Here is a 12,832-nt window from a genome sequence, read left to right on the forward strand (position 1 = left end):
GAATATGCACAAAATGATTCAGTACTAATAAGTCACCAGAGTTAATAATTTACTTAATAAATACAAGTAGAATTCTGTATATGATTATGATAAAATCACTGTCATTAACTAAATACCAACATGTCTTTTTGAAGGGCAAGAAAGGCTGGGTTTCAGTGATCATAAAAAGAATTCCTTATGGAAGTTCTGCTATGCACGTGAATATTGGTTGTACTGGTCTCAAGGCACAAAATAGTTGGAAAGTGCTGCTCTATAGAGCTGTTAGCATTTCACAGTAAGATACTATCAGTGTTTATGTGTGTAAACTAAACATATTTAGTATGGATAAATAGATCTGCAATACATAATGCTGTCAGTATTAATTTAACAACAGTAAGTTAAAACCAACTGTAAAACGATTCTGAGGGAAAAGATTAATGCTGCATTTACTGTAAGAAAAAAGAGTCAGCCAGGTGCAGTGGCTCACGCCTGTGATCCCAGCACTTTGGGAGGCCAAGACAGACAGATCATGAGGTCAGGAGTTTGAGACTAGCCTGGCCAACATGGTGAAACCCCATCTCTACTAAAAATACAAAAATTAGCTGGCTGTGGTGGCAGGCACCTGTAATCCCAGCTGCTCAGGAGGCTGAGGCAGGAGAATCACTTGAACCTAGGAGGCAGAGGTTGCAGTGAGCCGAGATCATGCCACTGCACTCCAGTCTGGGCAAGAGAGCAAGACTCCATCTCAAAAAAATAAAAAAAGAAAAAGAAAGAGTCAACCTCATTAAATAGCCAATTTGTCACTTAAGAGTACAATAATACCCATTTTTTACACACCTTCCTGCCAGTTCCTTATCCAAGTACTTGGCAGCTAGTCTCGCCCCATATACTTCAGCCTGGAGAACAGCTATATGTCTACGAAGGGCTTCATTCTCTTTTCTCAACAATTTCACTTCAGCTTCAAGTTGCGCTTCTTTCATTTTTTCTTTTTTGTTTGCCTCAAGCTCTCTTTCCTATGTAATTTTTAAAAGTATATAATTTAATGAAAATAAAAACTCTTTAGCACTAGACCATGTTCTTGAAAATGCACAAAAGCCTACAGTTCAACAATGTATCATCTCTATAAAATGGAACACAAAGATCTGGATCTAGTTCTTTTGAACTAGTACCATAACATCTTGGAACTACTTCTAGATAAAATAATTGCATGCCATGGGTTACCCTGATATGGAGGATAGTAAGAAAAGTAGTCTACTCCAAGCTCATGTTATCACATATTAGTAAAAGTGACTTCAATGGGTAGTTAAATCTGCTATCTACTTCTAAAACTGACTTAGAAAACTAGACTAATATAAAAATAATCATTCTGATGGTTGTTCCCAAACATTTAATTAACTTTAATGCAACAAGTCTATAAAGTCGACTTGTCAGAAATTGCATGCAAAGTTATGCATGTCTGTCTTAAAGTCAGAATCATTCAGTTACACAGATACATTTTATAGCTAATTTATCTTAGAGGACCACAAGAAACTTATAAGGAATGAACTAGAGGATATACTAGTTTTCTAATAAACATTTTATAGTCATGAAAAACTGCTAGTAACAACTGCATTAAAACATTTACACATTACAAAGTTTCTATAGATTAATCAAATCTATGGAGTGGATTACCACTGAACTTTGTTATCCGGTTCATCTATTTGTCTGTATGTTAAGAGTGAATGCAGAACGTTTTTCTGAGGAAAACACTGGCCTCACTTGCCTCCTATGTTCCTCTTGGTAGATAGTCCATATATGTGAACATAAAAGGTGTTAGCCAGAGACTTTAACCGCAAGATTTTCACCATCAAATTTTTATCAGAAGTTCATATATGAGAAATAAAGTTCAATTTACCTTAAAAGCATAAAGTATAATCTTTCCTACAGATCAAGGGTTGCAAATGTAAATGCCTTCAGGATCCAAGTGCAGAAACAGGCAGGTACAAGACAAAATAGAGTGCAAAATGGAAGGTACAAAAAATTCTGCCCATAGGCAGGCAAATTCAAACTCAAACACACACACAAAACTATATGGCCAAATAAAACCCTTTTGAGAGTTAAATAAGGGCCCTAACAGACATTTTAAGTGTTATTTGTAGGTCAAAAAAATCACCTAAACACTGAAAATTTGCATTTATCCTGAGCAGAACTGCTTTTACAGAATCCACAAATCCTATGAAAACATGGTTACATTTGTTCATGATATGTGGAAGACATTATTCCCTATACCACCATGTCCCTTTTGTGAGGATGTAAATAAAAACCTACCTTAGCACCAGAGAAATTGTTTCTCTTGAGGAAATGATGAATAGTATTGTTTCTATTGTCTGCACTGATTATTTTACATAATTATTTCCCTTTTTATTCTGGATATTGAGAAGCTAAGAAACAAATTTAAGCATATTTTCAGCAATTCATGGAATATATTTTGGTACTAATTTAACGTGTCTCCTTTGGTCTACTGTTTTGAACAACATCAAAATAGCTATATTTGAATACTAGTCAATAAATACCATAATCCTAAAGAAAAAATTTACGTACATACACACAAACACACACACACATACAAGCTAAAACTAACGACAACTACCAAATGCTAGATATATTTGTCACTTCTTTGATTAAAAATATTTGTTATATATATGACGAACATATGAAAGATTAGCAGACTCTTTCAATTTCTGGAAAAAAAAGATTAGAACATAATTTCTAGATACTAGTTTTAAAGGATTTGAAAAACTCAATCTAGAATCCTCCTTTTAACATAATTTTGGAATTATTAAAATCTTTATTTCAGAACCTATGTCCTAAAAGGGCAAGTATCTGTTTCAAAAGAAACCAGTTTGGAGATATGAACAAAAATCTTTCTTATGACATTTTAAAGTTGATGCAACTTTTAAAAAAGCATTCCTAGAAGATCAAGATTTCTTTGGCTTATGGGCTAAATAAACTTTATGTTGACGATTACCTACTTTCAATTACTTTAATGAGTTATTTATACTACATTAATGAAACGTAGGAGACGTACTAAGCTACCACCGACTGGGGTTTTAATGATTTAAATCCCTAATGAATCTGATAAACTCTCAGGCCTCAAATTAACAGAGGTAAGCAAGAATAAGACTAAGAAAACTGAAGTTAACCATTTTTAGATTTCCAGAAAAAAAATTTTTTTGATTCTTAGTTAACCTGTTTGTTACTAGGTAACACCCAACATGTTCATTTTACATTTAGATACCAAAGATTGGATCTTCAAAAGGGGTAAAGCCATAAGACAAATTGGAACTTGATTAGGTTGGGGTAATGTGAAAAATATTAAAAATGTATTGTTATTTTCAAAAATAACTTCTGCTAAAGCATTTCAAAATTCGATTGTTTCAAAGGCCACACGATTATTCTCAAGACTCTTGAAAAGCCATAACACATGCAGCAGATGAAGAAGAAACCAACATGCACATTCTTTTCTGGAAATAATTTCAAATAGAAACTTAAGGGGGTTAAAAACTAGGCCTGCTTGATATATCTTCAATACCCTGAAGTGGGAAAACCAATGGCTCTTTGAAGTAGAGGTGTGAGCAAGTTACAAGGCTCAAAAATTGTCAAAAATTGACAGGCTCTGCAAATAATGGCTATAAATCATTAATAAAAGAAAAATGTTTAACAACATGCAGTGAGAAAAGAGCAATGGGCCATCCACTGAACTTTTCAGGTACTGGAACATTTAAAAAATTGCCATCATTAATGCTATTTTCAAATACAATAAGTGACAACATATAATATGCAAATAAAACACTAAGGACACTTCAGCGTGACATATTAAAGCAAAACAGAAACAATATACTTACCAGCTCCTCCACAGAGGGGCCAGACTTCAGATATAAGAAAAAAGTTTTATAATTAGAAGAAGATCAAACAAATGATTTTATTTAGTGGTATAATCATTATAAGGAAAAACCCCACATGTTGAATATCATTTGGGTAAAGTTCATTAGAACAAATATATTTGCAATCTATAAACAACAGTAACTGTAATAGCATTAGATTAAAATTTTTTGTTTTATCAAAATTAGTCAGCATAACTAGTACAGTGTTCTTTTCACCATACTCTTTCAAATTCTAATGTTAAAACTTCACGTAAATTCTTTTCTAGAGAAAATTTAGATTGTTTTTGAATGTTAAAGTCAAATAGCTCGAAGAAGTAGTTATGAGCTTTTATTTCAGTTAAATAAAACCCTTTTAACACAGATTCACAGACTTTGAAAACTTAAGAGTTTAACTTAAAATTATTTTCATGAATTTTAACACATCAGTATTAGGAACTACTTAACCAAATGAAATTAACTGAAAACAAGTAAAGCTTATAAATGTATTACTCTCAGCATATCATCAATATCATCTCATGTCCTGCCTCTGCCAAGCAATAGCTGTCTTATTTATTGCTGTGTTCCATATACAAACAAAATATCTGATATCTCTTACACACTTAAAACATATGTGGTACACAGTGGCAGGAAAAATGCTTACAATATATTAAGAGCAAAAGAAAAGAATGTGCTACTGGCTGGTACCCAATTCCATTTTTTATTTCTTCCTTATTAACAGACTCCAGTTTTACTGTAAGTGGCCATATGACCAATAGAAGACTGACATGCAGCTGGGGATGGTCAATGAAATGCTGGCAAAAATTACTGAGAAAGATTTCATAATAAGTTATTTAAAGAAGGCTAACACAACAGAGAAGCATCTTTTTGCCCTTTCCTTAGATTAACCCTTCTTCCTGCCTGAAATGCAGACATGAAGAAATCCTGAGGATGGAAACCATGAGCTAAAAATGGCAGAGCACAGTGATGGAAGGAATCTGGATCTCTAATATTTGTGGAGCTGCCATATCAACTCTACATTTCAGAGAAAAATAAGCACTATTCAAGAATAATCCCAATGTTACTTGGGATTTCTGTTATATGCAGCTGAATTTAATCCAACTGATACAGTAAGGCAAAAAAAAAAAAAAAAATCTTCTATGTTATAATCACAAATATCTTTTAAACATATTTATACATGTATTTTAAATAGGAAAAATTCTATCAGTTGATTGTTGATATCACTGATTATTTATAGGTGATGAGATTATAGATTATCATAATGATCATAAACTTTATATTTCTTATATTTTCTAAATTTCCCACAATGAGCACATACATTTGATAATTTAAAAGTCTCATTCAAAACTGTCCTCTCCACCCTGTAAAATACATGCAAGGGCATGTCACTCTCTAAACTACTTACCAATTTTGCCTTAATGGTACCAGAGTCAACACTTTGACCAGTTTTAGCATGAAGCTGAAGCTGAATAGAGTGCAGCTGTAAAAGCTGATCATGTACTTCTTTCTCCAAAACAACTTTCTCTGCTTGGGTTTCTGTCAGTTCAGATTTCAGATCCACCAACTGTGCCTTATAAAGAAAACAGTAAAAGAAATTAAGGATGCTTAATTTTCTTTCTTTTGACTAATAATTGTTATTCAAGAATGACAACAGAGAGACTACCTTTGAAATAAATACATGAACATTAGAATACTATTATCTAAGATACAAGACATCCATCTAAACTGACAGAAAATCAATAAGTCAAGATATTTCAGTAGCAAGAGAAATCTATAAGCTGTATTTTCTAATAACACAGAATGCTACTTCCATTTTACTTTGCTTACTTTACTTTACTTTTACTGTTTCACCTTTATCTTCAAAGCTTATGAAAACACACAACTATGAGGTGGTTCGCCATGTGGTAGAGACAACGTGTGCTGTGGTGGATCACTAACATTAACAGTATTACAGAAGATGCCAGTAAGTGAGTTGTGTTCTGTCTTCAATCCAACAAATACTAGCCCAAATCATCCCAATCATTATCTAGTAAAGTTATTTTAGGTGCTAAGGTATCAACTTCTGAGACTACAGTAAGCCTGAAGATCAGAGTTAACTGTTAAGTCTTCAGCTTTAGCATAGCAGAGCAACTCATCAGGACCATCTACCCATTCAGTTTGAAGTTTTCATTTTTGCACAATTGATATATTGTTTTACAGTTGTGCACAGGATGTGTCCCTTGTGTTTTTGGTTTTCCCAGCTAGCTAGCAGATTAAAGATCAAGACATGCCTTTGTTTCCTACTCAACTCAACATAATTTTGCTAAGCATCTAAGGGCCCAGAACTATGCCAGCACAATGAGAAAAAAAATTGTAGATAATATTTTTAAAAATCAGAGATCAGGCAGGCGCGGTGGCTCACGCTTGTAATCCCAGCACTTTGGGGGGCCAAGGCAGGTGGATCACCTGAGGTTGGGAGTTCAAGACCAGCCTGACCAACATGGAGAAACCCCGTCTCTACTAAAAATACAAAATTAGCCGGGGTGGTGGCACATGCCTGTAATCCCAGCTACTCAGGAGGCTGAGGCAGGAGAATCGCTTGAACCCGGGAGGCGGAGGTTGCGGTGAGCCGAGATCGCGCCATTGCATTCCAGCCTGGGCAAAAAGAGCGAAACTCTGTCTCAAAAAAAAAAAAAAAAAAAAAAAAAAAATCAGAGATCATAATTTATGCCCTTGACAAGCTTTCATATCCACTGGGTTGATAAATACACATATGTGGACCAACTAAAAAATGTGGCAAGTTATATATAGAGAGAGAGAACTGACCCAGTCCCATGGAATTCAAACTGAAGGAAGGATGAAGGATCCAATTCATGGATGAAGGATGGTCAATGCAGAGAATTTTATTGAGTGAATGGAAGTGGCTCTCAGCATGAATTCACATTACCTCATTCTTCTTGGGCACCAGACAAGAATTTGGGACTCACGAAGTGCAGGTACTCAAAAAGGCTATCACACTGGCCCTCTGCCCTTACTGGCAGAGGGCAGTTGCCCCACAAAAGGCAAAAGGCCCAGTGAGCTGATAATACAGTTCTGTCCAGCAGAGCTAAGAGAACCTTGTAACATGCCCTCTGGGGCCTTGGGTCGCAGGTACCCCAACCTGGATGCTGCCACACGGCCTGCATGGAGTTTGTTCCTGCCGGTGCTAAAGCAGCTGGCCAGTTCCTACATCTGTTTGCCTACACACTCCCTCCCATGAGGGGTGGAGTGAAGCGGACCCAAGTGAACCAAGTTTGCTCCTGCCAGTGCCAAAGCTACCAGCCAGTTCTCACACTCGTTTGTTTGTGTGCTCCCTCCTGCCAGGGGTTGAGCGGGGTGAGCTGAGTAAACAGGGCACCCCTGTCGTGAGTACTGTGAAGGGGTCAAGAAAATATCCTGCATCAATATGAACTCCTTTATTGGGTATGAGTTACAAATACCTTCTCCCATCCTGTGGCTTCTTTTCACTTTATAAATGTGTATTTCAATGAACAGAGTGCTTAATTTTAATGCAGCTCATTATGTTAATAGTTTTCTCCCCAACAGTAAATGCTTTTTTGGCACGAGTTCTACCTTATCTGGTATCAAGTTTGCAACTCCTAGTTTCATTTTATTTGCATTTACTCAGTATAATTTTTCTGATCTCTTATTTTTAACCTTTCATCCTATTTGCCATGTTATGTTTGTATATAACATAACACACATGTAAAGTCTTCATTGCTCTCTTTGGTGGTTTTAGAAATGTACTTTTTAATTAAATCTTCTGGAAGCTCTGTATCTTTGTTCTAATGATTACTGTGACATTATATCCTAATTTCCTCTTTTGACTGTAATTTAAGGTATTATCTTTAAGGTATTATCCCTTCCACGAGCAGTCATGAAATTAGCTAATTAACATCTCACTTCCCTCACTCTTCTCAAACATTTAACAAAATGTTACCCTTCGATTCCCAGCTAATAACTATGAGTGATCATCAAGCTTATTTCACATTTTCAGAATACTCTTCTCCCATTTTGAGAATTGAAAACAAAATCTATATTGCAATGCATATAGCATTCAATATTATTCCATCATCTTTAACTCCAATAGTCTTTGTTCTGCTATCAAATATATTCTATGCTCAGTACCAGACCTTTAACCAAAGCTACTCCAATGATTTCAGCTCACTCCCAGGAAGAGATTTATCAGAAAGGTTTCTTTGGATTAGTGGGAAAACAACCACAACCTCAAAGTGTTTTTCCTATTCTCTCATTCCACAACAATTATCACAGAAACTTCTGTGACCAAGTGTGGGGGATTTCACCCCACCAACAAACAAGCAATCAATTTTGCAGCAGACATCAGTTGGGTGTCCTCCAATTCAATTTTGACACTATCTACCTGGAGATACTGTCAGATCCCACAGATTGAGGGCTCTGTCCCACAAGACTGCCCCATTCTTTTCAGACACTAGTTGCAAGTTTATGCTTCCAGAAGTCCTGACTGAATGGCTTCAAGTTGGGGTTCCCACATTTCCCTTTTTCGGTTCAATTAGTTTGCTGCAGCAGCTCACAGAACTCATGGAAGCACATTTACCATTTCATTATGAAGGATATTACAAAGGATACTGATAAAGAGATGCACAGAACAAGGACTGGGGTAAGGGACATGAAGCCTCCATGCCTTCCCTGGGGGCACCACCCTCCACGAACCTCCATGTGTTCATCTATCCAGAAGCTCTCCTAACCCTGTCCTTTCAGGTTTTTATAGAGGCTTCATTACACAGGTGATTTGGTTTGGATATCTGTCCCCTCCAAATCTCATGTTGAAATGTGATCCCCAATGTTAGAGATGGGGCCTGGTGAGAAGTGACTGGATGGATCATGGGGTAAATTCCTCATGAATGGTTTAGCACCATCCCCTTGGTAGCAACTGAATTCTCACTCAGTTCATGCAAGATCTGGTTGTTGGAAAGTCTGCAACCTCCCCCACCTCATTCCTGCTTCTTTTCTTGCATGTGATCCATCTGTTCCCCCTTCGCCTTCCACTATGACTGTAGGCTCACTGAGGACCTCACCAGAAGATGCTAGCATCATGCTGCCTATACAGCCTGCAGAACTGAGCCAATTAAAATTTTTATAAATTATCCCCGTTTGATATTTCTTTATAGTGACACAAAAACAAATTAACACAAGAGGCATAACTGGTTAAAACACTGGCTACTGGTGATCAACTTAACTCTAAGCCTTCTTCACTCCCTGGAGGTTGGGCACCAAAATCAAAGTGATTTTTTTATTCAGAGTTTCCTATTAATCCACTTGCCTAAACTTTAATCCTCTATCTGTATTCTTTTCTAAGAACACACAACAATTTTCATTTTAAATATAAGCAGGTTTTGTTTTAACTGTCTTATGGATAAATACCCCTATTATTTTACCTTAAGCACCCCTCAAAAGCCTCATGTTTTGAAGGAGGAGCAAACTAAGCCAAGAAATTTGTGAACATCAAGTTGCACAGCAGGCAAATTGGATCCAGCTCACTCATTACTTTTAGCATGCCATAGAGCTCTTTTGATAAAGTTTTAGAAGGTCCAAGTTAACAACCTAAAACATCTTTATTTTACACATGAAGAAACTGAGACCTAAGAGATTATGTGAGATGCCCCAAATTACAAATTGCATGGTATTAAAACTCAGACCTCCTCCTGACATCCATTGTAATTCTCGCAATAATAAAGAAAAATGGGGAAGATATAGTCCATGAGCTCCAAATCAGAGCACATTCCCCAAATATCAGAACTACACAAAGCTTTAACTAAACAGGGGATTCTGAACCCCATACACACACCCCATACTCCTACACATGCACACAGATAGGCACTGGTACTCGTGAGCATACACAGGCATGAACACACAGACATACCTGCAGGCATGCAAACAGGAACAGATGCAGGTACAGATATGCAAGCAAACAAAGCACACATTCCCCAAGTTGTTTAGGAATTACAAAGAAAATAATTGACTTCACATGGCAATTTAACTATAATGAACTATAGCACAAAAAGCTGCTGATAAAGATGTAAATACTATGTCACATCTACCTATAACTTCTACACCTTTTGTTTTAAAGTATGTGTACAAAAAGTAATCACTTCACCTTTTAAATATCTGTATTCTCTTTATGTTTTAAAATGTAATTTAGGATGAAAGTACAGATTGGAATTTAAATCTCTAGCAATTATACAATTTAGTGCCAGTACCCCAAATTTATCATAGACATCTATCTACTTTTCTCATATAGTCAAAAAAACAAAAATGTAAAAAATAAAAATCACATAGAGATGGCAGGATCACACTATAAAAAATACTAATGTATTAGTTATTGAGTACTATATTAAATTTAATATAGTAAACTGAGCTTCCAATTAATAAGAGAATCTTTACAGATTATATAAATTCCCTTTTCTCATTAAAGGAAGCAAACAATTCCATTTTATCTGGCAAAACTGTCTTTTTTCCTGAAACTAAACTTTTAAAAGAATGCATCACAGAGACTTTTTTTTTGAGATGGAGTCTCACTCTGTCGCCCAGGCTGAAGTGCAGTGGTGTGATCTCGGCTCACTGCAAGCTCCGTCTTCCAGGTTCACGCCATTCTCCTGCCTCAGCCTCTGGACTTAGCTGGGACTACAGGCGCCCGCCACCATGCCCAGCTAATTTTTTGTATTTTTAGTAGAGGCTGGGTTTCACTGTGTTAGCCAGGATGGTCTCGATCTCCTGACCTCATGATCTGCACGCCTCAGTCTCCCAAAGTGCTAGGAACAGAGATTCTTATATAAAAGATCCAAAGCTACCTGACAGACAACAGAGGCAGAACCATTCTTCATAAGACTTTTCTCTTGTGACAAAACTCAAGAAGAAAATGTAACTAATGAAAGCCATTTTGATCCATTCCTTTTCTTGTATACCTTCAAAATATCATTTAATTTAACTCATTCATTTTATTATAAAAAATCTCCCTCTATTTTTTCTCTCCTCTATGTGCTTGAGGTGGTCAAAATCACAAAAATCTAATGAGTCTTATTCTAAAACACAAGACTATGACCAAACAGGAAATATACTCAAAGGTCAAATTGAAAATCTCTGCCATCCTTCAAGACAGGAAATAATACTCCTCCTTACTTAAAGTCAGCTCTTGAAGCAGTCACCTGGTCTATGAAAGTTCTGTGAGAAAGCTGTATCTGTTTATATTTTCTATCCAACCATAATGACCACTAATTTCATCTGCCATTAGTTCTCCCCCAAAAAATAACATTCTACGGTCTAGACAAGCAAATGTAATCCTCATAACATACTCTGAGAGATGCACTTTTTATCCAGATATGACAACTGAAGTACAGAGAGGTTAGGTAACTTCACCATGGTCATTAAAAAGCCAGTAAACCAGGTGTACATAACTACTAGAGAAGCTAAGGCAGGAGGATCACTTGAACCCAGAGTTTGAGGCCAGTCTGGGCAACACAGCAAAACCCCCATTTCTTAAAATAACCAACCCTCCCCAAACAATATATATATATAACTACAAATTGTAATGAGCTGTATGAAAGAAACTAAAATAATTAGCAGAGTGGGAGTGTATGACTATTCTTCTGGGAAGAGTTTTGGTTATTACTAAAGCAGCAGGTCCCAAGGTCTATGGGACATTTTCAGGGGATCTGAAAGGTCAAAACTATTTTCATTATAATAAAACATTATCTGTCTTTTTCACTATGTTGACATACTGAAAGTACAAAAGTAATGATGAGTAAAATGTTGAGATTTTAGTACAAGTCAATGCAGTGGCACCAAACTCCATCAGTAGTCATTGTAGTCTTTACTGCTATGCACTTGCAGTTTTTGTTGCTGCTGATGTTTTGTTTTAGTTTATTTATTTTTTTTTTTTGAGACAAGGTCTCACTGTGTTTTTCACGCTGGGCTGCAATGGCATGATCACAGCTCACTGGGGCCTTAGAACTCCTGAGTAGAAATAATCCTCCCACCTCAGCCTCCTGGGTAACGAGGACTATAGGAGTACATGGTCATTTTTAAATTTTTTTGTAAAGCTAGGTCTCGCTATGTTGCTCAGGCTAGTCTTGAACTCCTAGTCTAAAGCGATGTTCCCACCTTGGCCTCTGTATTAGTCTGCACTGCTATAAAGAAATACCTGGGACTGGGTAATTTATAAATACTATTATTTTAAATAGAAGAGGTTTAAATGGCTCATGGTTCCACAAGCTGTACAGGAAGCATGGCTGGGGAGGCCTCAGCAAACTTTTTTTTTGAGACATTGTCTTGCTCTGTCACCCAGGCCAGGCTGGAGTGCAGTGGCATGATCTTGGCTCACTGCAACCTCCACTTCCTGGATTCAAGCGATTCTCCTGCCTCAGCCTCCTGAGTAGCTGGGATTACCAGTGCCCTCCACCACGCCCAGCTAATTTTTGTATTTTTAGGAGAGATGGGGTTTCACCGTGTTGGCCAGACTGATTTTGAACTCCTGACCTCAAGTGATCTGCCCGCCTCAGCCTCCCAAAGTGCTGGATTACAGGTGTGAGTTATCCTCTATTAAGCCAGGAATTTAAAGGTTTGAAAAAATATAAAACAATGCTGTTCTTCTAAAACATTTTTTGGTTTTAGAAAATATAATTACGTTTTAATTTAAAATCATTTATATTAACATGTAATGAGTTTATTGTAGTTATTTTTAAATGATGTAATAAAGTTTTCTCAGTTTAATTTCTAATACAGTAAATTCTACATTTATACTTTTTTTATATTTTGTGTATTTATATATTTATACATATAACCCACATTTTTAAAAAAAAAGCTCTTTGGGGTTCTTAAAATTTGTAAGAATGCAAAGGGGTCCAGGAACCAAAAAGTTTGAGAACCTTGACTTAGAC

At 36.4% G+C, this 12,832-nt stretch overlaps 1 protein-coding gene across 4 annotated transcripts in view; it reads right to left on the reverse strand.

Annotated features, from left to right (window-relative positions):
• Positions 1-12,832, reverse strand: part of GOPC (golgi associated PDZ and coiled-coil motif containing) — a 43,265-nt gene that overhangs the window by 14,864 nt on the left and 15,569 nt on the right. For 2 of the 4 annotated variants that reach the window (XM_025382360.1, XM_025382358.1), the window contains exons 2-4: positions 5,305-5,469; positions 3,864-3,887; positions 817-992 (exon numbers count right to left, since the gene is read on the reverse strand). In XM_025382360.1, the coding sequence (XP_025238145.1) occupies positions 817-992; positions 3,864-3,887; positions 5,305-5,469 (365 nt within the window). The remainder of the gene's footprint in view (positions 1-816; positions 993-3,863; positions 3,888-5,304; positions 5,470-12,832) is intronic. The other 2 variants (XM_025382361.1, XM_025382359.1) reach the window with 1 other exon arrangement.

Source organism: Theropithecus gelada, chromosome 4 (assembly GCF_003255815.1).
Source record: "Theropithecus gelada isolate Dixy chromosome 4, Tgel_1.0, whole genome shotgun sequence".
NCBI lineage: Eukaryota > Metazoa > Chordata > Mammalia > Primates > Cercopithecidae > Theropithecus > Theropithecus gelada.